At 48.7% G+C, this 24,893-nt stretch overlaps 1 protein-coding gene across 2 annotated transcripts in view; it reads left to right on the plus strand.

Moving 5' to 3' along the window:
* Positions 1-24,893, plus strand: part of ABHD12 (abhydrolase domain containing 12, lysophospholipase) — an 86,276-nt gene that overhangs the window by 59,588 nt on the left and 1,795 nt on the right. For both annotated transcript variants that reach the window (XM_025932219.2, XM_086701518.1), the window contains exons 3-12: positions 6,624-6,729; positions 9,322-9,441; positions 13,330-13,360; positions 15,871-15,916; positions 18,233-18,362; positions 19,450-19,487; positions 19,952-20,031; positions 21,043-21,125; positions 23,450-23,528; positions 24,712-24,839. In XM_025932219.2, the coding sequence (XP_025788004.1) occupies positions 6,624-6,729; positions 9,322-9,441; positions 13,330-13,360; positions 15,871-15,916; positions 18,233-18,362; positions 19,450-19,487; positions 19,952-20,031; positions 21,043-21,125; positions 23,450-23,528; positions 24,712-24,839 (841 nt within the window). The remainder of the gene's footprint in view (positions 1-6,623; positions 6,730-9,321; positions 9,442-13,329; positions 13,361-15,870; positions 15,917-18,232; positions 18,363-19,449; positions 19,488-19,951; positions 20,032-21,042; positions 21,126-23,449; positions 23,529-24,711; positions 24,840-24,893) is intronic.

A 24,893-nucleotide genomic window follows, 5' to 3' on the forward strand; every position in this document is an offset into this window, starting at 1 on the left:
TGAATTGATTCTCTTTAAATCAGTTATTTGGGCTGCTTTAGACACAGCCCACAAATGTTGCTTGGTTGGTGGAGCAGAACTTTGGGGTTCTCGTAGGCCAGTCCTCTGCACCTCCACAAGGAGATGCTGGTCTCTTACCCTTTCCTTCCACATGTCTGCTGCATGGTAGTGAGGTCACCTCCTCTGTAGGATTGTGGGGGTCTCGAGTGTAGCCCTGCAGTGTTTTGGAAGTTTCACCCCATGGTGCTGGAGGGCTAGCGTGTTGGAGTAGCACCTCCATTTTTGTCTCCTCGAAATGTGAATCATGATCCTATGGATTTCAATTTGGACACTAAAGGAAGTCTAACAGTCTTTTGGGCCTCAGAACCTGATTAAAGAATATATATATATATTTTTTTTTTTAATTTTTATTTTATTTTATTTTATTTTATTTAAAAAAATTTTTTTTCAACGTTTATTTTTTATTTTTGGGACAGAGAGAGACAGAGCATGAACGGGGGAGGGGCAGAGAGAGAGGGAGACACAGAATCGGAAACAGGCTCCAGGCTCTGAGCCATCAGCCCAGAGCCCGACGCGGGGCTCGAACTCCCGGACCACGAGATCGTGACCTGGCTGAAGTCGGACGCTTAACCGACTGCGCCACCCAGGCGCCCCTAATTTTTATTTTAGAGAGAGAGTGAGCATGTGAGTGGGGAGAGGGGCAGAGGGAGAGAGAGTGAATCTTAAGCAGCCTCCATGATCTGCACAGAGCCTTGACACAGAGCTCCATCCCATGACCCTGAGATCATGACCTGAGCCAAAATTAGAGTTGGACACTCAACCGACTGAGCCACCCAGGCACCTCAAGAATATATTCTTAACTTCACGCCAAATCTATCTGAAATCAAATTCATAAATCAGATAAATAAGCTTTAGAAAAAGCTTAGCTCATATGGTTTCAGGCATTATTCTACTTTGAATATATTTCATAAGCAAAAAATATATGATCATTCCAAAAACAAAATTAACTGCAAAGCCCTGAATGGTAGTAAAAGAAGAAAAAGAAAATCATTCTGAGAAAATTGTTAACTTTGTTGCTTATATATTTCCTGCTGGTCTCTTTTGTCTGAGTCTCTACACATAAATATAAATATATGTGCTTTTCATACTCAGGTTCAAAAGTATGATTCCATCTCAGTGATGTTGGGTGATACCCAGTATTTGTGGTCTTGAAGTCTAGATAACTTTTTTGTTGTTAAACTGAAGTATAGTTGGCATATAGTATTACATTAGTTTCAGGTGTATAACACAGAGCTTCAACAATTATATGCATTCTCGGGGCTCCTCACAATAAGTGTAGTTACCATCTGTCAGTATACTAATTTGCTACAATATTATAGACTGTATTCCCTGTGCTGTACTTTTTATCTTCATGATATATGTATTTAACTAGAAGTTTGTACCTCTTCGTCCCCTTCCTCTATTTTGCCCGTCTTCCCACCCCCTTCCCCTCTGGCAACCACCAGTTTGTTCTCTGTATTTGTGGGTCTGGTTTCAGTTTTTTTGTTTGTTTGTTCTTTTGTTTTGTAGATTCCATTTGTTTTATAGATTCCACGTGTAAGTGAAATCATATGGTATCTCTCTTTCTCTGATTTATTTCACTTAGCATATACCATCTGTGTTGTCTCAAAATGGCAAGATCTCATCCTTTTTTATGGCTGTGTAATGAAATCTAACTATCTTCTCTGCAGTTCTTTTCCCCTCAGATCTAGAACTATCTCTTGGTGAAAGGAATGTTTCAGTTCAGAGGCCTGCACAGAACTGCTCCTCTGCACATTACCTTGGGCCTTTTTTTGGAAATAGGTTAGATATATAAATTATATATTTGTTTTTAAAGCAGAAGGCCAGCCAACTTGCTTTAACATTCTCTGGGACAATAATTCTTAAGCTTCCTCTTTTTCCTTCCTCTTAGCAGTCCCTGTTAACCCTTGATAGCTGTCTTTCTTTTAAATTTTTTTTATTTGAGTGTAGTTGACACACAATGTTACATTAGTTTCAGGTATACAGCATAGTGACTGGGTAAGTTTAAAAATTAGGCTGTGCTTACCACGAGTATATCATAAACATGATTACAGTATTATTGACTATTCCTTATGCTGTGCCTTTCATCCCTGTGACTAACTTACTGCAGAACTGGAATCCTGTACCTCCCACTCCCCTTCTCCTATTTTGCCCATCGTCCCCCCACCCCCGCCTGCTCCCCCGCCAACACTTCTCTCTGGCAACCATCAGTTTGTTCTCTGTGTTTGTAGGTCTGATTCTGCTTTTTGCTTGTTTATTCATTTGTTTTTGTTTTAGATTCCACATATGAATGAAATCATATGGTATTTGTCTTTCTCTGATTATTTCACTTGGCATAATACACTATAGATCTATCCATGTTGTCACAATGGGAAGCTATGGCCCTTTTTTTTATGTCTGATTAATAGTCAGGTGTGTGTGTATGTGTGTGTGTGTGTGTGCACGCACACACACGCTACATTGTCCTTATTCATTTGTCTATCCGTGGACACTTGAGCTGCTTCCATAATCTGGCAATTGTAAATAATGCTGTAATAAACATGGGGATGCATATATTTTTTTGAATTAATGGTTTTGTATTTTGGGGGTAAATATCCACACAGTATAATCATAGGATAGTTCTATTTTTAATTTTTTGGGGAACCTCCATACTATTTTCCTTTCTTACCCCTTTTCTTATTAGGGAAGCCCCTACAGCCCACATCATGTAGTTAAAATTTGATAAAACCCAGGGCCCTCTGGCCCTCCCCTTGTTAGCACCTTGTTAGCACTCTTCCAGTGCATCAGTGACTGGGATGAAAGGTAGCCCCAATATTTAAAATGTCAGGCAGTGAAAAATGTCTATTATGGCTAAGTAGCCATAGCCTCTCACCCTATCACATATTTTCCAGATGGTCTAAAGAAGGGATAATAGATGAGGTTGTTTTCTGTTCATTTATGTACTCACTGGTTATTCACTGAGCACCATTTGTGCGGGATCATGAGCATTGGTAGGTGGTTGCTGGTAAGTGACGGTGTGGCCAGGGGGCAGATAATGCAAAATGGGAAGGAAGGGTTGAAGCAGCTGGTTGGGCCCTGCTGGCCTGTGGACACAGCGGCCTGTGTTTTGGGTTCCTGGGCTGTGCAGTTAAGCTGTATGTGAGGCCGAACTTACATACATAGCCATGAGGAGCTCAGTCATTGTTCCTGTCCCTGTCCCAGACTCCTCACTCCTGCCCCTGCCACGCACCTTGTGCACTGCCAATGGGCCCTGTGCTGTGTCCCTGACTCAACCCTATGGAAGAAGCAGGGTCTCGGAGGGTCATATGGCCAAGGGATGTGATCACACAGGAGGTCAAAGGGTCCTGGTATTCATTTGTTCCTGGACACCAGGAGTGAGGTGTGTTCTGGCCTGGGCAGATCCCACAACCCTCCTCCTTGCACCACTTGACCTGGCCCTTTGTGGAGTTTCTGCTCACTCAGACCAGTAGTTCCCAGTGGTTCCTCTGGCCACTTAACTCTCTGGAGCTCTCTGACACCCCGGACTGACCAGGGACCTTCACTCCAGAGAGGTTTACAGGTGGCATTTGCTGGACTTGGTGCATTCACTGCCTCCTTTTTCATGGATATTTCTAAAACAGAAATAAAGGTGAACTGGAAGATAAGTTTTGGGGAATGAGGTCCTCCTGGAGTAGAATTTGGCTTCTCAGTTCCTAGATTTCTCAGGCCTGGAAGCTTTTGGGATTAGCTGCCAATCCTCATTAAACACTTTTCACAGGTAGGGGGTCCTCTCAGAGCACTGGGGAAGTTTGTAAGTAGCTTGGCCGCCTTCTCTTCCGACACAGAACCAGCCTGAGGCCTGAGAGCTGAGCCAGTGGAAGCCAAATGCCCTCAGTCCTTGATGACACTAACTTTCTGCTTGGCATGGGAGGTGGAGGGTGGGTAATTCCAGCCTCAGGAGTGGAATTAAGACAGACTGGGTGTGGAATGGACAGTGGGCACCAGGTTCCGGTTTTCAGTTTTATTGAGGAAGTCATTTCACTTCACAGTTGTCAGATGATGAACTGGCCCAATAAGCTGCAGCCTTCAGTTTCCACAACATGGAACAAAGTCCCAGAATGGAGATTGCAGGAGTAGGTACCTGTGTCTGAAATAGCACAAGAAAGAGAGGTCCTTTCCAAGGGCCTTCTGGTAGGGAGGCTTCTCTGAGTCCCATTGCCAGAGTAAGATCTGAGCTCCAGAGCATGGCCACATTCATCCCTGGGGGCAGATGTAACAAATAACCACAAACTGGCTGGCTTAAAACAACAGAATTTTATTCTCTCCCAGTTCTAGAGCCTGGAAGCCTGAAATCAAGATGTCGCAGGCCCATGCTCCCTGAGACTCTGGGCACAGTCCTTCTGTGCCTCCTCCTAGCCTTTGGTGGTGGCTGGTAGTCCGTGGTATTCCTCGGCTTGTAGCTGCCTCTGTGGTCATGCGGCTGCCTCCTCCTGGTGTCTTTACACTGTCTTCCTCTGTCCTTATCTGTGTCAGTGTCCCAATTTTCCTTTTTGATGAGGACACCACTTACACTGGATCAGGGTCCACCTCATGATCTCACTTTAGCTTAATTATCTCTGTAAAGACCCTATTTCCAAATAAAGTCACATTCTGATGGGCTGGGGGTTGGGACTTCAGTGTATCTCTTTGGGGGGGCACTAATCAACCCCTAGAAAGGACATTAGGGCCAGTCTGTATCAGAGCCATTTCCCTTCTTCCTTCCCATCTGATTAGCCAAGAGTGTAGGCTGTGGAGTCAGGCTGCCTGGGTGCAAGTCTCAGTTCTGTGATATGTGAGCTGGTGACTTAACAAGAGCCGTAAAATGGAAGTGGTGGTATGCACATCACAGGAAGCACTACAGGAGGGTATGCGCAGTGCAGGGCTGGCATGGTGGGAACACCAGGAAGTGTGATGCTACCTCCTTTGATGGCCATTCTTCTTTTGAGAGAAAGGAATGATTAAAGTTGAAAAAATTTAGCCTGCTTCTTAGGGAAGAGATGGGTTAAGAAACTGGAGGTACAGGCAGCAGCCTTGGTGAGTGGATTTGTCTCCTTGCATGGTGTGAAATTCTCAGGGCATTTCTGGGGAAGGAGCTTGTGTGTACCCCCATGTCCTCCCGAGGGGGTATTTCATTTCTTCAGCAAATATGTAGTGAGCTGCAATGGGCATTTGAAGAAGTGAGAGCTAGATGTGCAGGTATGTGGCAGGAGAGCACTCAGGTTGTGAGGACAGCAAGTGCAAAGGCCCTGAGGTGGGAGATCAATGGTTGTGGCTCACAAATGGGATGATAACAGGAGATGAGTATGTTTGACTTTTGTACCATGTGGATATGTGCAGTTATGTGATGAAACTACTCTCTTCACCAAAGAAAACTGTACAGAGGTATGTGACTCCCTTATGCAAGGTGGGATTGGCTAGTCAGTACCATCCTGCTCTTTGTTGCTACCCCTTTTGGGAGTTGCCATTTTATAAAGTAAGTTGCACCTTAAGGTTTTGGGTTTTTTTTAAGTGTTTCAATTTTTAACTAAATATATCTTTAAAAATTGTGTTCGCCACAAAAGTAAAAGTACAATAGTATATAAAGGAAAAATTAAATATCCCCTATCTGCCCTGTGCATGTGCTCATGTGCACACACACACACTCTTCACTAACAGCCTGGCCTGTGTCTTCCTGTATTTCTTTACAAGTCACATGTGGGTGGTGGTGGTGTGATGTTGCTTGCTTGTCTTTACAATAGCAGTGTAGGACTGTGCAGTATACATGTCATCTCTCTCCTTCCCTGCTTTTCTACCTGTAGTTCACGGACATTCCTCCAGGTCAGTGGGTCTTGACTGGTCTCCAGCTAAAGGCTCCCGGATTTTCCTTAGTGTAGGTGCCCCACAGAATCTTGTCCTCTTGGCAGGTGACCTATAAAATCTAGGGCTCCTGCTGTACAGTTCCACTCAGCGTCACTCAACTCTGGATGGACTCTGTGGATTCCCTGTGCCCATACCTTATCTTCCACTGGCCTGTCAGCATGAAGTGACGGATTTAGAAACTTTGGGACCCCACTTGACTGACTCATACCCACAATCACTTGGTCACCGAGTGCTGTGGCCCCAGCTCCAGAACACGCCATCTGCCTGTCACTTTTCCCACAGTCCCTTCCACCAGCACCCTGACTCCAGCCTTCAGTTGCGGCTTAGCCAGGCCTGGCTGGCCTCCCCATCTCCAGCCTCTCTTAGGGCCACAATGTCCCTGAGGCTCTTCGGGGATCTTGCTTTCCCTCACTTGTATCTTCTCACCTTGAACAACCATCAGAGGACCATCACTACTCAGACCTCGTCCTTGCTGGAGGATGTGCAGGTGTGCTTGCAGTATTCCAGCACCTCTCTCTCAGCTCTGCATCTGAGGCTGGAGGGCCCTGTGCACCTGGCATTCTTGCTTTGGAAAAGACTTTGCGCTTCTTAAGAGCTTTGCCTCTGCTGTATGTGTGTGCACGTGTGTGCGTGTGTGTCCATCTGCCCCCACTAATCCTGGTTTCCATCTCTTTGTCCCCCCACAGTGAGGGTTCCCTATTTCATTGACTTGAAAAAACCGCAGGATCAAGGTTTGAATCACACGTGTAATTACTACCTCCAGCCAGAGGAAGACGTGACCATTGGAGTCTGGTGAGTGCTGGGCAGTGTGGCCAATGTTGTCCAAGACGATTGTGCATCCATTTTTATCTTCACCCTCCTCTGTTTCCAAAGCAGAGATCTTGGCTAAATTTGATCCTAATGGATGGAACACGATGAGATGGCACCAAATTCTGTTCTGAGATTTTCAAATAGCGAAGGCTTTGTGAACCAGGCTGTTTGTTGCAGAGAACTTTATTTCCAGGGGGAAAAAGGAGAGTATGAGTATGGAATCATGAGCACAGGTTCGAAATGCACCCTTTCTTCTCAGAGAAGGGAGCATCTAAACATTGGAGATAGCTGGATTTCTTTCATGTGCAGCACTCCCAGCAGTTGATAATGATGGTGTTTGCTATCTTCCTCATATTTACTTTTTTGAGCCACAAATTTAAATTGGATGTAAGCTCTGTGACTTCTCTGTGACTCCTTGGAATCTATTTTCATGTTTTTTTCGCTGTGGAAAAGTGGGTGTTTCTGAACAACTAAATTAAAATTGACCAATTTTCTGTGGTGTTTTCCTTTTTCTCTCAGAAGCAGCTCAGCATCACTGCCCCTTTATGTGGCTGGGTTTCCCTTTCAGTAGCCATAATGTCTCTCTCTGCTGTCACAGAAAACTGCTGTGTATGTGAGATGCTTCTAAACAAAATGCTGTGGGTGGCTTCCCAGTGTGGGCTGTGGGGAAGTTCAGGCATTTCTAATGGTCCTGGGTAAAGAATATAAAATAGGAAGGGAGATTATTGTTCTAGGAGTTGATGCTGGCACTAGTCTTTTGTTATTGCTGGTTTAATTTAATCTTGCATTTGCTGACCAATGTGTATGCATGGGACACTTTGCTCTTCTGTCTTCAATCAGAAGCTTGGCGTGTTTTGCTCAGAGCTCTTTGGTGAGGGAATTAGTCAGCCCTCCTGCTGGTTAGTGTGGTCTGTGCTTTGAGACACAGGGAGTTAGTGGGGACCTCTTCCTCAGGTAGGGCAGTTATATAGCAGGAGGGGTGTTTGTGGTGCTGATAGGCTGAAAGCTCTCACAGCAGTCACACAAGAAGGTTGTACTTAGTGACAACAATGGTGAGACCAAGGGTAGTGACAGCCAAGCTGTATGCTGCTGGGGCCCTGCTGCCTGCCCACGTCTGCACCCTGTGTTTTCATGACTGTGTGGGCCCTCGGGTGGCAGTAGGCTTGTTCTCAGTTGCTTGTCTATGGGCATAAACTCTCTACCTGGCAGAGGGCAGGAGAGCCCTGGGAAAATAGGGTCCCTTCCCTCTGACTGTGACCTTCCCTGGCCTTTAGGAGCCTCCGGTTTGGAGTAGGCTGCTTCCCGGAAGTGAATCAGCTTCAAGCACCTTTATTTTTTGTATTTAACTTTGTTTTAGTTTGTTTATTTAGAGAGAGACAGACACAGCATGAGTGGAGGAGGGGCTTAGAGAGTGGGGGTAGAGAGAGAATCCCAAGCAGGCTCCATGCTGCCAGTGCAGAGTCCAATACAGGGCTCAAACTCATGGAACTGTGAGATCATGACCTGAGCCAAAACCAAGAGTCGGACACTTAACCAACTGAGCCATCCAGGTGTTCTCCAGCACCTTTAAAATGTGCCTTTCCATCCCATGGATTTGTAATTGCCAGAGAGTGATAATTATGGTCAGAATCACCCAAAATGCAAGCCTCTGGAACGAACGAAAGAAATGTTAGAAATTAAATACTAAAACTTAAGAGCTAGAAAATTAAAAAAATGGCCATTTAATACTTTCAAACATTCTTGCTAATAAATGTATGTTTTACAGACCCTCCTCTGTGATTAACAGTATTTGTTGTGGACTGACTTCAGATTAACCGGAGCATCTCCCTGGAGGACAGTTCTGGCCAGAGAGACCGAGCCCACCTGCCTGGCCAGGTGTGGGATGAGTCAGGCTTATTGCCAGTTCATCCACACAGCATGTCAGCCTGCAGCATCTCCTCCTACAGAGATGGGTCTGCTCCCAGATGCCTTGTGAGCAGGCCCTTGAATGTGTTGTGCATTAGAAAGGGTGCTTTAAGGATGGCCAGGCTTCTAGTCCAGCTCATAAAGATCAGTGTTGCTGAATTAGCACCCATGATAACATGAACTATCTTAAGTACGTTGTGAGTTAAATTGTGTACAGTTTAAAAATATAGGTATGTATGAACATTAAAAAAAATTTTTTTTAAGTATAGGTATGTATAAGAGAAAATGATGTTACTTGGCTAGTATTTATTAAGTGCTCATTCTGTGTAAGGCCCAGGTGAAGCCTGGTGACTGAGCCAGAATAGATTGTACCTTACAGAACTCCAGTTCACACGCGAGAAACCCTACCTCATACTCACCCCTGCCCCACGCAACTGCTACCAGAGGGAGCTTCTGTGGCCCAGAGGGGGCCCAGGTGCAAGTCAGGAAATCTGTCAGAAACCATCCCTGTAGCTTGAAGCTCTGTAGTTATTTCTCCTTGTGATGAGGGCAGTTTGTCTCTCCAGCCCTTCTGTCCTGTTCTCTGCTCAGTTGTGACTCTGTTCCTCCATCATTCTATCAACAATTGCCATCATTTGATTATGTCACTCTGCTCTGCTTCTGTTTCAGGCACACTGTCCCTGCTGTCTGGTGGAAGGACGCCCAAGGAAAGGACCAGATGTGGTATGAGGATGCCTTGGCTACCAGCCACCCTATCATCCTGTACCTGCACGGAAATGCAGGCACCAGGTGAGGAAGAGGAGCCCACACAGTATGTCTTCTCTGACTCCTTTATGAGGTGGGAAGGTCCTGGCCCAGTTGGTTCTACTGATCCATTGCAGTGAGGGAGTGTGCAGACATTGGGGCCATGGAGCATCCTGAGAGCACAGGAAAAGGCAGTGTTTATGGAGTTTGGGGAAAAGGGGTCAAGGTGAAACTTTCATGAAGCAGTGTCCCTATAGGCTCAGAGCAAAGTGGGCTGTGTGCATGATGAGCCCAGGTGCAGTTTCCTTGGGAACTCCTTTTTTTTTTTTTAAGTTTATTTATTTATTTTGAGGGAGGGAGCACAAGCAGGGGAGGGGCAGAGAGAGAGAATCTTAAGCAGGCTCCACACCATCAGCACACAGCCTGACTTGGGGCTCGAGCCCATGAACCATGAAATCATGACCCAAGCCAAAACCAAGAATCAGATGCCTAATCAACTGAGCCACCCAGGCACCCTGGGAACTCCTGTGTTAAGCAGGTATGGGAAGCTGTGTCCAGAAACCCCTTATGTGAGCCTGGCACCTAGGTGGAGTGGAGGAAGCTGTGTTTCTGTCATAGTGACCCAGATTCTGGGCCAGAGTGGGTGTTTCCTTCTTCCTGATAGAATTTAAAGGGCAAAGTGAGGGCCTGTGATTTAGGAAATAAGTTTCTCTGAGTAAGGAACAGTGGTCCCTCAGAGGGGTCATTGTGACACTTAAGGACTGCAGCACCCCTGCGGAATGCTGTCTCCTGTTCATCAGCCACCCCTGTCATCCCACGGTGAGGGTCTGTCGTCCCACCGTGAGGATCTGTTGTCCCAGGGGGTGCTCTGTCATCCCAGGGTGGGGGTCTGTCATCCCAGGGTAAGGATCTGTCATCCCAGTGTGAGGATCTGTCATGCCAGGGTGGGGGTCTGTCATCCCAGGGTGGAGTCTGTCATCCTAGTGTGAGGGTCTGTCATCCCAGTGTGGGGGTGTGTCATCCCAGTATGAGTGAGGATCTGTCGTCCCAGTGTGGGGGTCTGTCATCCCAGTGTGGGAGTCTGTTGTCCCAGTGTGAGGATCTGTCATCCCAGTGTGGAAGTCTGTTGTCCTGTATGAGGAGGGTCAGTCGTCCCAGGGTAAGTATCTGTTGTCCAAGGGTGGGGATCTGTCTTCCCAGTATGAGAGTCTGTCATCCCTCTGTGAGGGTCGCAGGCAGTCTGGCACTTTCTCACTGGCAGGCGTGCCCGTCTGCAGGCAAAGGCATACTTCCTTGCAAGGGGCGATGATTGCTGAGAGGTGGGGGTGACATCAAAGGAGGGGTGGCCAAAAGCAGAGGGAGGCCAGAGGCACCCCAGCTGGGTGTGCGCAGACAGGCTTGTCAGTGCTGTCACATCAGCTGATGAGTGTGAGTTGTCTATCCCAGCTATAAGTCAATGATGCCAGTGTGTCCTGCTGGGCCACTGCTGAGGCACTGTCTGTACCAGGCAAAACCCTTTGCCCAGGTTTATCCCAGGTGCTTTTCAAGAGTGGCTTTAGTGATGTGTCCTTCAGATTAGCTGGGAGGGTCTGTCATCCCAGGGTGGGGGTCTGTTCCTTCTACCCATGTGGTTGACCTTACAGAAGAGTGTCTGGAAGAGCAGGGTGAGGAGGGAGGAGGTGCATTTTCTGAACAAAGCAGTGCCTGAAAACCTCCAGGAGGGTCACTGTTGTTGCAGCTTCCTTAGGGTGTGTGAGAAAGAGCCAGCAGGAGCCGACAGGAGGGAGGGCCACAGCAGGGTCTGGGTGAGGGTCAGTGTGGCACCTTGGCTGGGGGGATGTGATTTTATAGGCAGAACCAACAAGGAGATCAATTCATGGGCCTTTCTGGAGGGGCAAGGAAAGCATGGTGGTGTTGGAGCAGAGGGGCTGCACAGTGGACACTGCAGGAAGTCCAGGAAGTGAAGCCTGCAAGGATGGTGTGTGAGCCTGGAGAGAGCAGAGTGTGTATCTGCAGAATCATGCATGCACTTGGCAGTTTACTTTCCTCTTTGTCTGGGACAAACTACAGTGGGTTTCTCTTCTGCTTTTCAAAGAGTAAGTGGTTACTAATAGCTCTGGTAGCATCTTTGTATAAATGAGGGAAGTTCATAGTTTACTGGGAATAAGCTTCAGTTAAGCAATGCCAGTCACATGGTAAAAAAGAGTAGCCTAAACTTCCGGTTTGAAGGAGCATTGAGACTTTGAAAGTGTTGCTGCCCCCTCCCTGTCTCCCCAGAGACTGCCTACATAGATCTGCTGGCCACCCCTTGGCCTAGCAGGATTGCAGTGGCCCTGGCTCCCTGGGGTCCAGTCCCTGGCTACTGCCTCACATTTTATCATGTGCTCAACCTCTTCTTTTTGTGCAAGGTGGGGAATTTGAACAATCTAGACAAAAGCCACCATGAATGCCTCCAAAGATAACTGAAAACATTTTACATTATTTCCTTCTGGTCCTGAAATTTATTCCCTTGTATTTCTGTGGCTTCATTGTATTGGTTTTCCTCCTTTGTCTCATCCTTGTCTCTCTCAGTGACAGTCCCTGCCCACACACACACACACACACACACACACACACACACACACACACACCCCCAAAATGGCCAGAGTGCTCTTAGCTATAAAAAAGGAAAACCATTAAGAAGGCTAGACAGGGTGAGCCTGCCCATTGACACACTTTCCTTCCTGAGGCAGCCCCATCCCCACTTTGGTGTCTGTCCACAGTAACAGCTGACCAATTGACCAATAACTGGACAGAAAGTGTGAGAAGGGGTAGATAGTCCTCGGACAAAGAAGTGTAGACACACATAACAGTTCGGGTGCACAAAAGCCTGTTCAGCCTCAGTAATAAGTGTCCACTACACGCTAGTGTGTGAGTGTGGGGCTAGGAGATGGGCCAGGGCCCCTCTGAAGATGGCTGGGCAGTAATAGTTAAGTTTATGATCACACACACCTTCTACCCAGCAGTTCTGTGTGTAGGAACATATTCCACACATGGATCACATGTCACGTTTGCAAAGGGGTATCAGCACAGGCTGGACATGGCAGCAAAACTCAGGTTAACAGCAGATAGGAAAGAGCCAGAACAACTGCAAGATAAGGCAGAGGGGAACTGCAAATACTGCAAGTTGGCTGTGATTTACTGAGTGAAAAATGAGAGACAGGGGTGCCTGAGTGGCTTGGGTGGTTAAGTGTCCTGTTCTTGATTTTGGCTCAGGTCATGATCTTGTGGTCATGAGATTGAGCCCACGTTGGGCTATGCACTGAGCCTGGAGCCTGCTTGGGATTCTCTCTGTCTCTCTCTCTCTCTGGCTCTCTCTCTCTCTCTCTCTCTTTCTTTCTCTCTTTCCCTCCCCGACTCATACTCTATCTTTAGAATAAATAAATAAGCATTTTTTTTTTAAAAAGTGAGAGGCCATGCTCGCTTCGGCAGCACATATACTAAAAAAGTGAGAGGCAGTAGAGTATGTGGCAGGTACCTATGGTAAACAAGCACCTTCGTCTCTGCCTACATGGTGGTCCCTGACACGGGGGACTTGAGGGAAGAGCTGGATCCTGGGCAGGAGTGAGGGGCTTACTGTGCATTCTTTTGTGTCTTCTGGATTTTGTATTGTATGCATGTATTACCTAGTCAAAAATACAAGTATGGTAATAAATAAGAAATATCCCAAAAGTACTAAGGCTGTCCCTTGCTTGGCATGGTACTGTCAGAAATAAGCTTGGAGCCACTTAGGGTGCCCTGCAGAGGAGGTCACCTATCACCATTGACCCTCTTTGTATGTATTGAAGGAACAAGTCACTACAGACCCAGACACTCCAGTACTGACCCTGGGGCCTGCCTTTTTTAAAAGATGTGCTAACACCCATTCTTGTTTCCTTTTCCCTGATTCTTTAGAGGAGGTGACCACCGAGTGGAGCTTTACAAGGTAGGTGAGGATGGCACACAGTTGTATGACAAACAGTGTGGTGACCACAGGCAGAGTGGGGTCCTCAGTATGATGACGGGTGGAGTGGGTCCACAGTGTGATGACAGATGGAGTGGGGTCCACAATGCGGATGATGAGCAGAGTGGGGTCCACAGTGTGATGACAGATGGAGTGGGGTCCTCAGTGTGATGATGGGTGGAGTGGGGTCCACAGTGTGACAATGGGCGGCATGGGGTCTGTAATGTGGATGATGGGCAGAGTGGGGTCCACAGTGTGATGAAGGGCGGAGTGGGGTCCACAAAGTGGATGATGGGTGGAGTGGGGTCCACGGTGTGATGACAGGCAGAGTAGGAGTCCACAGTGTGATGATGGGCAGAGTGGGGTCCATAGTGTGATGACGGGCAAAGTGGGGTCCACAGTGTGATGGACAGAGTGGGGTCCACTGTGTGACGATGGACAAGTGGGGTCCGCAGTGTGATGATGGGCAGAGTGGGGTCCACAGTGTGGATGATGGGCAGAGTGGGGTCCTCAGTGTGATAATGGGAAGAATGGGGTCCACAATGTGGATGACGGGTGGAGTGGGGTCCACAGTGTGACGATGGGTGGAGTGAGGTCTGTAATGTGGATGACGGGTGGAGTGGGGTTCACAGTGTGGATGATGGGCGGAGTGGGGTCCACAGTGTGATGACAGGCAAAGTGGGGTCCACAGTGTGATGATGGGCAGAGTGGGGTCCACAGTATGGATGACGGGCAGAGTGGGGTCCTCAATGTGATAATGGGAAGAATGGGGTCCACATTGTGGATGATGGGTGGAGTAGGGTCCACAGTGTGATGACGGGCAAAGTGGGGTCCACATGTGGATGATGGGCAGAGTGGGGTTCTCAGTGTGATAATGGGAAGAATGGGGTCCACATTGTGGATGATGGGTGGAGTACGGTCCACAGTGTGATGACGGGCAAAGTGGGGTCCACATGTGGATGATGGACAGAGTGGGGTTCTCAGTGTGATGACGGGCAGTGGGGTACTCAGTGTAAAACAAGCAAAGCAAAATACAAAGTGTGTATGATGTGCAGAGCGGTGTCCATATGGTATAGGAAGGAGAGAACATCACCTAAATGTTTCCCACTGCTCTTCCCAGGAGACATGAACATAAGTGAGTCCCTCCAGTACTTGTGAGAGTTGATCTGCATTGGCTTTTCCAACACTGCCTTCACAGAAGCCATTACCATGGAGTGCTTCCCTATAATGCTGCCTCTAGGGAGAGCTTCCAAAAGCAGAATGAATGAACTTTGGGAATCAGATGCCAGATATTGACAATTATATTAAAGGCATTTGAAATTGTTAAATGCTGTGTTTCTCCTATAAAACAAGTACTACTGAGAGCAGAAGTGGAGCCACACTTCTGCCAAGTTGCAGGGTCAGGAGCTCTGCCACATGGAAATCTCACCTCTGCAGGAGGTGCACCAAGGAGGAGGCCCACAGCCGACCTGGGGGAGGTGACAGTGTGTCTCCTAGGCAGGCTTTTAGACCCTCACTTCTGCCTGCTTGTCTTCTTCAGAAGCTTGAGTCTCAGAGCCTGAAACGTATAGTTGACTCCAGAGTGCCAGGGCCTCACCGCGCCATCTCCCACGTCCTCTCCTCACATGGGTGGATGTCTGCATTGGCTAACCCAGCAAAGAGGGACAGATGCAGATGTGTGGGAATATCTGTATCATGTGGGCACTGCTCTGTCCCTCATACACCGAGGACAGGGGCTGCTATGGGCTCTTGGTGGGTTTGTTTCCTCGAGTGAATTGGATCAAGTCAGAGAGGGGGTGTGCTTGCAGAGCTGTGGTCCCCAGTTGAGGTTTGTATTCACAGAAAGACTTCCTACCTGGAGCAGGTGTGACCCTGGAGGTGCAGGCTAGGCAGGCAGCGTGGAGCTGGAAGGAAGTGCTGTAGGCCGCCCTGGGGCAGCCTAAGGAGAAAGGAGCACACCGCCTTGGGTGATTTGGGGGAAGTTTGTGCCTGGCAGCTTTCACTTGGCTCTGGGCACACTCCAGGAGGGCTCAGGCAAGGGCTGTGAATAGTTATCTAATGCAAGAGATCATACAGTCTGGAGGGATTTTGTTCTTATAACAGAAAAATTCAACAGAAACTTAAAGTCTGAGAAATGCTAGGTTGCAGTCAGAATCCCAGATGCAGTCTCTGCACCATAGAGGCCCTCCCCCTGGGTCTCTGGTCTCTGGGTGTCTGCCCTGTGAGCCCGTGTGAGTGTGGAGGTACTCTAGCAGTCTCACCTGTGGGAGAGCCATTCTTCCTATATTCCTGAGGCAGAGGGCACACCCGTGTCCTGTAGCAGCAGTTGACATCTGGGTTTTATAATGGGGCAGCATGGTACCAGTCTTTATTAAGCTCCCATTGTGTGCAGGGCACTAAGACTGAATTAGACTGGGTTTAGTCGGAGGCAAGTTGCCCTCGATCCAGGATGCATGGATTTGTTGCCCAGATATTTATTTTTCACTTTACAGGTGCTGAGTTCCCTTGGTTACCACGTGGTCACCTTTGACTACAGAGGTGAGTTCTTTTGCAAGTGCGTGTCTGGGCCCTCCCAGTGCTCACTTCAGGGTCTGCTGTGCAGGCATCACCCTGAGAGGCTTAAACAGTGCTAGCAGCTTGTGGTGCCCCAACCTGTGGTGATGACAAATGTGGAAAGGTGGTGGAGGGACCATGTGTGTCCTTCACACAGATGCAGGGCATCCTTCCTGAAGTGGAGGCTCCGGTGCCTGAAGTGGAGGCTCCCAGCATATATCCTCTGTCAGCAGCATTTTCAATGTAGAAAATACTGTCTTTTTTCTTCTTTATTGGATTCAGAACCCCCCAAAGCTGGTCAGCAGACATAGTTTATAGGCAGGAGAGCTTGTCTTGCTGAAGTTCTGAAAGCAGGAAAAAGAACTCTTAGGAGAAGCTAGATTCTTCTTCTTGCCCCTTAATATATTTTCTTTCTTGAATGAATCAGGGGGCTTGCCCCTGAAGAGATTGAAAACCCACAGTTTGATGTGTGCACCTTAATGAGCCAGGAAAATACTTTGTGTTGACTGGGAGAAGTATAGGCCTCCTGTAGTCTCAACAGCAGAGGTCAGAAGTCAAAGGGCTGCTTGGCCAGCTTAGCCTGATCTTGTGGGGTTGGGCAGCGGTGTCGCTACCCTCATGGCAAGGATATGGGGGTTGTGTTAGTTTCTTCTTGCTTCTGTAAAAAATTACCACAAACTTGATGTCTTGAAACAGCACAGAGTTATTATCTTGCAGTTCTGGAGGTCAAAAGTACAAAATCTTTAGCCACTGGGCTGAATACCAGGTGTTGGCAGGGCCGGTCCCTTTAGGAGGTTCTGGGAGAATCTGATTCCTTGCCTTTTCCAGTTTCTCGAAGCTGTCCTTGTTCTTTGACTCATGGCCTCTTGGGTCTGGTCACTCTGACCCTGTCTTTTGTCTTTCTCTCTCACTTGTTATATAGACCCTGGTGATTACTTTGTACCCATGTGGGTGAGCTGATAATTGCCCATCAGTTCACTGATCAGTGGCCTGAATTCTTTCTGCATCCTCAGTCCCCCTGCTTGCCCACATAATTTAACATATTCATAGGCTCCAGGGATGAGGACAGAGACCTCTGTGGGGGCTGTTATTCTGCCTAAAACAGGGATGATTCTTTCACAGAAGAATGTTCCATCATGATGAAAATTCTGGGCTGGGAAAAACTGCAGATAAAGGATCTGGAAAGTAGTTTACCCACTTATCCTTTTCTCCATGCTAAAAAGGGTTTTCTGTTCTTGCTGAGTGCTGGAGAACTGAGGGTGATGAGAAGGGGTGGCCTTCGTCCTTGTTCATCTCCCTGTGTTTCTACCAGGAAGTGAAATCCCTCATAGCACTTCTTCTTTCCAGTTCTCACTGAGTTTCTGCATTTCTAAGCCCACCCTCTGACTGTGTGTCCCTATCCTGGTCTCTGTCTGTCTGTGTCTCCACATTTCCCTGTCCTTGGGTCCCATCCTCCCATCCATGCCCTAAGCCTCTCAGTCTGGCATTATCTCCTGCGTAGTCCTTTCCCTAATCTGGCATTTGGGATGCCCAGGGGAGGTGGCATGTACACACGAACTGTGGGTTTTGCTTATGCAGCAGAACTGGCTTTTTCTGAGCCTTGTGGTGCTTTCAGATCATTTGATGATGACTCACTGCTGAGTTGCTGGAAATGACAGTGGCACTTGCCCTTTCCAAGAGCCCAGGGGGAGGGCCCTGGGGGAAGATACAGTCTGGGGGCACAGATGGTTAGCTTTCTTCTGCTATGCTAAGAGCCCCTTCCCTTTCTGGGTCAGAGTTGCCTTGAGCCTGGAATCCATCCCTCTCCCTCACGCCCTCGTCTGGCTTCCCACATCTGTCTTTAGCTGGGCTATAGGTGGCGTGGAGTCCAAACTGGGCCCAGGGACCCCCTGGGACGCTCTGTCCTACAGAGGCTCCTGGGTGGGCTGGGGTCTCACTGACCTTTCATCTTGGGCCAGCCACCAGCAAGCCCTGAGCATTGGGGAGGTTGCTGTCCTTTTTGCTCGCAGGAATCTGTGTCAGACTGCCCCCATCTACAGTTGTTCATCTGGACTAGGATGAGAGTGTGTGGATGGCTGTTTGGGTTCAGGGGTTGTAACTGGGGTTGTGAGGAAGTGGGAGAAGTAGGAGCAGGCTTGTCCAGACACCCTGCACATGGGGCTATAGTTTGTGGTAGCAGAGACTTCCATTGCCCCAGACTGCCCTGGGCTGCCTGTTGAGAAAGAAAGGGATGAGCCTGCTCCTCAAGAGTTTCCACGAGCTGGGTTTAACTTCCTCCACTTGCTGCTCCTCTCCATCCAGGGTGGGGAGACTCAGTAGGAACGCCATCAGAGCGAGGCATGACGTATGACGCACTCCATGTTTTTGACTGGATCAAAGCAAGAAGTGGAGACAACCCTGTATATATTTGGGGTCATTCCCTAGGCACTGGGTGAGTTTGCAGCATGATAGAGCCTTGGGGGAACAGATTTTCACAGGGCAACTTACTACCTGATCTCTCAAAGAGTGCCCTAGTGGCTTCTGGATCCGATGACACCCTTAGTCCCAGCAAGCCTTGTCCCTCATTCCCATGGTGGGGGCAGGGGATCAAGCACCACAGAAGACCATGAAGAGTTTGAGCTACTTTAACTCCTCAACCCAAGAAGTGACTTGAGACACACATGGGCAGTCGTGGGGTGGCCATCTCCCTCTGCAGGAAGGATGGGCACACTTGCCGTAAAAGTATGCCTCAGGGAGAGGTCTTCAGAGCAGAACGGGACAGGGCTGGAGTCCTGGATGCACTCGAGCTCTGCATCTCCTGGCTTTGGAGGGCAGGTGCTGGCTGGCAAGCCTGAGTGCCGGGGCTTTGATGGCATGCATTTAGCCTGTATTTGGCTTACCAGAGAACTTTGGGGAGGCAGCAGTGGGTGCTTTCCTTCCTACATCTGCCAAGACGAGAAGCAGTTTAATATTCCATTTGGGGCCGCCTGAACTGCTTCTGCTGATGTAAGGTCCAGAGTGTTTCTAAAAGGAGCACTGTGCTCAAGGCCCAGAGTCCCAAGACCTTCAGCAGCTGTCCCTTTTCCAACAGCCTTTCCTTTGGGTGCAGTGGCTGTGGCCCCCTTGTCCCCTTGCTTCTCACCTCAGACAGTGTGCTGCAGTTGGGTGGGTTCTATGGGCTGGGAAGTGCCGGGGAGAGTGAACCATGTGCCTGCAGACAGGAGCCTGGGCAGAGTGAGGAGCGGGCAGTCCTGCCGTGGCTGTCTGCATGGGACAGCAAGAGCCCTGGGGGCTCTCATCGCCATCCTTGTCAGAGGGTTTGGCTGATGGCAGGGGCAGCAGGGCCTACCACAGTCCTGGGGCATCTTTGTCCACACCCTCCCCCACCCCTGGAGCCCCACCAACCACTTCACAGATCCTACCTCTTCTCTGGCCACTTTCAAGACTAGAACAGTCTTGAAAACAATTTTTCCTTTAAACAGTCCTTTAAAACAATTTTTGTCATCATACAACTGAACTATTTCTTCCTCCCTTCTCAGAGTGGCAACAAACCTGGTGCGGCGCCTGTGTGAGCGAGGTAGGGGCTTGTGTGTCAATGCGAGTCCTGGTTGTGTGGGCACAGCCTCCTCCTGGTCTTGGGGCCTGGGCAGGGCAGGCAGCGTGTTTGAGAGGTGGGTGCTGGGACGAGCGGCACAGCAATAGCGTTTGGTGTCTTCTCGGAGTCCTGTGGGCTGGGCGTTGAGGGTCTGGGCAGACCCTCAGCTGAACCAGGCCTGCCTTCCCCATGGATTCTCAAGTAGCTGGTAGAGTCTCCTCAGGGGTTGGGTTCCTGATACACAGTTCTAGGAGGTGTGGTTTGGGGAGCGAATCATGGTCACCCAAGTGTCTCCTGTGTGGGCCCCTTGCATGGGCACTTCCCGAGCACCAACCATGCAGGCTGGCTGGGCGGGCACCTGGGGTCCATGGTCCAGTCCCTCCCATAGTTCCCCCATGGGGGCTTCTTGCCCACCTCAGAGCTCCCTATTTGTTTTATTTATCTAGAGACACCTCCCGATGCTCTTATATTGGAATCTCCATTCACTAATATCCGTGAAGAAGCTAAGAGCCATCCGTTCTCAGTGGCAAGTACAGATATTATTAAAAATTGGCCTAGTTTCATTATTAAAATAATTACTATAAAGGAAACTTTTATGTAAATAAGTATAAAGTAAAAATAATGATAAAATATGATTTAAATATTCTAATGAATATAGATTTTATTAAAAATTAATCCTTGTTTAGTTTGGGGCACTGGCCTGACTACAGAGCTGTCCGGGAATGTTAAAACTCTACGGCCAGGGAGAAGGATGGGTTTACAGCTGGGTCATCTAAGGGCAGCAGGACCCCGAGGAGGCCTTGTTTCTGTGGCATGGTTTGCCTACCCGGCACCTTTGCCCCATGGGGTCCAGCCCGGGCTGGTAGCTGCTATCCTGGCTGCTTCCCCAGACATGGAGCTGGTGGGTGCACCTGCTCTCTGTCCACATGGATGGTGCTCAGCAAGCTGCCAGGCTCTCCCAGTCGTGTCTCCAGGTGATGCCCCAGGTAAACCCTACTGGGGATTCCAGAGTGAATCAGGCCCTCCTTACCTGTCAGGACCAAGGCCTTGGATCCCCTGGGGCTTCTCTGTGTCCTCTTCTGTCCCACTACTTCTTGGCTGACCATGTGTTCTGGGGGGGGTTGGAGGGGAAGGCTTACCACCTGACCTCATGCTGCTCTGTTGCAGACCAGAGGAGTCCTTTATATAGTCTTACTTCTTTGATGTTGCTTTCGCCCAAGTTACATGAATCCCTGTTTTCCCAGGGGTGGAGGCCCTGATGTCTGTGGGAAGTATGGTCTCTGAGCCAGTCCCAACTGCTGGTCTGAGGTGTGGGAGCCCATTTTGTGGGCAACCCCACTATGGCCAGTCCAGGGGCCCTTCTAGAAGGGAGTCTGTGGTCCAGGGACAAGGGTGGCAGGGCACCCCAGCACAGCTTTGGTGGGGCAACAGGTCAGCCAGCTCAGAAGCAGAGGAGACCCCTGGGCACTCAACACCCTTGACTTCTCCATGCTGTTTTAATTGATGCTTCTGCACGTTGTTTCCATGTCGCCTTCAGATATATCGATACTTCCCTGGGTTTGACTGGTTTTTCCTCGACCCCATTACAAGCAGTGGAATTAAATTTGCTAATGATGAAAAGTGAGTACTGTGGTAGAAAACCTCATTTTTGAATTTAGAAAAGCACCCCCAGGACTAGTCACTTTAATTAAATAGGATGGAATTCTGAATACTGGGGGTTCTTCTCTAACCATTTGACCTTCATAAAGGGCAGGTCAGGCTGACAGCTGCAACTTAGAGAAAGGGGATTTGAAGACTTTGGCTTTAAAGCAATAGAAAGACAACATGCCCACATAGTTGTTTTATTTGTGAATAGTCCGCCAAAACCAGAACTTCTGACAGGTTCTAAAGCAGTAATAGTAACTGTTACTCAAAAAATGACTGCCTCACCCATTTGATTTATGTTTGGTTATAGAAAGATGTTACAAAGTTCATTATTAAAAATATTTCTAAGGGTAGGGTGCCTGGGTGGCTCAGTCGGTTAAGCGTCTGACTTCAGCTCATGTCATGATCTCATGGTTTGTGGGTTTGAGCCCCATGTCAGTCTCTGTTGCTGACAGCTCAGAGTCTGGAGCCTGCTTCAGATTCTGTATCTTCCTCTCTCTCTGCTCCTCCCCCACTCGCACTCTGTCTCCCTCTCTCTCAAAAATAAATAAAAAACATTAAAAAAAAATGTTTCTAAGGGTACCTGGGTGGCTCAGTCAGTTAAACATTCTTGGTTTCGGCTCAGGTCATGACCTCACGGTTAGTGAGATCAAGCCCCAAGTGGGGCTCTGTGCTGATAGCATGGAGCCTTCTTGGGATTCTCTCTCTCTTCCTCTCTCTGCCCCTTCCCTGCTTGCACTCTCTCTGTCTCTCTCTCAAAATAGTGAATAAACTTAAAAAAAAAAAAGAAAGAATACTTGATTAAAAAAAATTTCTGTTAGGTCAACCAACAGTTAAAAATTCTAGTTAAGGATTCTTTGCACAATGTTCAGATTCTGTTGACGTTGTCTTTGTGATATCTTTATTTCATGGGTTTTAATCTCTTCAAAAAAAATTAAAAGGAAAGGATAAAAATTCTTATCTAAATGTTCAGTTAGCATTTAAAGTCTACACTTTGAAACAGAATGTGAAAAAATGGAATATTTTTCCCCTTAATTATGTGTTTTGGTTCTAAAAATAGAACAAACTAAAATTTGAGCAAACATAACCCCAAACCTGCTGGTTTGTAAATATTATTGTTTAGGAACTTAAAGAAGTGTTATCTGAATAAGCAAGATTGCTTCTAAAACCACAACAACAAGCACCACAGTGAGTGTTGGGTCCTGCTCCCAGCTGAGCATTAGGGGGCCAGCACTACTTCACCCACTGGAAGTCAGGAGCCCCCACTTGGGCAGCTTGGTTGCCAAATACTTGCTAAGGTGACAGCATAGGAACTAGGCCTTTCCCAGAGCGGGCAGAGGTTAGGACATACTACTTATTGGGGAAATTCTGCAAAGATGAGCCATTCCACTATCACAGTGTGACCCGCACACCAGAAATGCTCCTCCCTGGAAGCAGAACAGGGGGAGAGTGGGCATACGGGTGTGCCACTAGCAGAAGCGCAGACTTGCTGTCTGGGCTCGGCGTTGGTGGGGCGTCAGGCGTCCTGGCTCAGGTCCTGCCAGGTGGCAGCCTTGCCCAGTGCTGCCCTCATGGAGCCCCCAGACCAGAATGCAACCACCAGGACCAGGTGGGTGCCATATCTACCAGCTCACCTGAGAGCTTAGTGAGGGGCCGCCAAGAGACTCCGGGGCCTATCCAGTCCCACAGCCCATCCATTATGTGGTTTATTGGAGGGTTTGAATTATGTGAACCTATTGAAAATGTTAATTTATTTGTAAACATTCAGGAGTACCTTAAATGTCCTTTTCAACAAAGACAAGTTAGAGGTTATGGACTTTTTTACCAACATATTGCTAGTAGCATTCATTTGCAATAAATTTCCTGGACCACCTAAGTTATTTGGTATGTAAATACTGTTTTGTAACTTGTTTAAGAAAGAGAGTGTGTGTGTTCATGTGCAAGTGGGGAGGTGGGGAGAGGATCTTAAGTAGGCTTCTGAGACCCTGAGATCATGACCTCAGCCAAAATCAAGAGTAGACACTCAACTGACCGAGCCACCCAGGTGTCCCTGTTTTGTAACTTTTAAAGAATATGTCTAGTGGCAAAAATAGTTATTTTCAATTTTCAGAAAATACACAGGGAGGGGCCAGATTTGGTGAGTGAATCCATCTCTAGACTTGACTGAATAGATGTTGGTAGAGATATATGAGAAATCAACTTAGTTCTCTAGTGAAAAGCCCAGCAGAATTGTAGCTGTTGAACCATAGGCAGGGCTAGAGACTCCCAGGGTCCTGGTCTAGTGCCTTCTCCTCCCACAGTGTGAAGCACATCTCCTGCTCCCTGCTCATCCTGCATGCTGAGGACGACCCAGTTGTGCCCTTCCAGCTTGGCAGAAAGGTGGGTGTCAGGTGCTACCCCCGGTGTGGGCAGGCATCTAGCAGGCTCCCATTTGGGCCAGCTGGGCCTAGGCAGACGTGGAGGGAGTCCTGCTGCTGGCAGGTGCCCCTTGTGAGGAAGAGAACAGCAGGGGAGGTCAGCAGGATTGGGGTGGAGGCAAACAGTTGATGCCTTATCAGCAAAGGTAAGTTTGAGGGTGTGAACGTCTTTACCAGCACATTTGGTGATGGCCAGAGGAGACCTGAGAAGTAAGCAGATGGCTCCCGATCCCTGTGCAGAGGTCTTGGGGTGACAGGGACTTCACTACCTGGTATTCAGCAGGAGGACTCACTCGTTGTTGGCTGGAGGGAAAGAACTCTCAAGGAGGAGGATGTGGCCCCACCTTGGCTCCAACATGGGGGTCTCAGTCAGTAGACTTCATACAGACCTCTTGTCTGTTCTCTTGTTTTTGGGATTGGACTGATGACAGAAATGCCATGCTGTTGTGGGGCCTCCGTGTTTGCTTTTGCTGAGTTTGCTTTGCCTTTGCTGCCAGGAAGCAGCACTAGATGTGTAAGTGAGAGTGCTATGGGAGAGAGCACCACCTGGCATGGTGATGGTGAGGGACAGGGGCAGCCTAGAGGGAGTGAGGCCCGGGTGCCAGCAAGTTCCAGCAGGGCCAGGTCCCCTCCCTTCAGAGAGTGCAGGCACACAGGACTGCCCAGCAGCAGATACCCAGACCCACAGAGCTGAGCAGTCTCCAGGGTGGGAGGGATTGTGAGCCAACCTGCTGACTGACCTTGACCCCGGCACACAGTGAAGTCTGAGGTGGATGCCCAGCATCCTCCACCAGTGGGACTTCTCCAGGCACTCTGGCCAGCATACCATTGCACAGCAGGCAGCTCTTCCCATAATGTGGGCTCATCCGCCTTGCTGCCCCCTGAGGAAAGGCCATCTGGGAGATAGGCATGAGGACAGAGGGTCTCAAACGTCAGGCCGAGGAGCCGAGGCTGGGCTGGGCTCCTGCTAGCACCCTTCTCCCCGGGCCAGGCCGTGTAGGCTGCAGCAGTGCTATTTGCTGGGAGCTTGGGTTGCTCTTTGGAGGCAGCAGCCACTCACTGGTCTCTATAGTGGGGAGACCACCAGGCAGGTTGCCCACAGGGCTGTCATCTGTGGGTGCTGACCCATCTCTTCCTCATCCCAGCTCTACAACATCGCTGCTCCATCTCGAAGCTTCCGAGACTTCAAAGTTCAGTTTATTCCCTTTCACTCAGACCTCGGCTACAGGCACAAGTATATCTACAAGAGCCCTGAGCTCCCGCGGATACTGAGGTGAGGAATTCTCCCCTCACCAGGAACTCGCCTGGGTGGTGATGGCTCAGGCCA

The sequence above is a fragment of the Puma concolor genome, chromosome A3 (genome assembly GCF_028749965.1).
Source record: "Puma concolor isolate L17-30 chromosome A3, mPumCon1.1.hap2, whole genome shotgun sequence".
In the NCBI taxonomy this organism is placed as follows: Eukaryota; Metazoa; Chordata; class Mammalia; order Carnivora; family Felidae; genus Puma; species Puma concolor.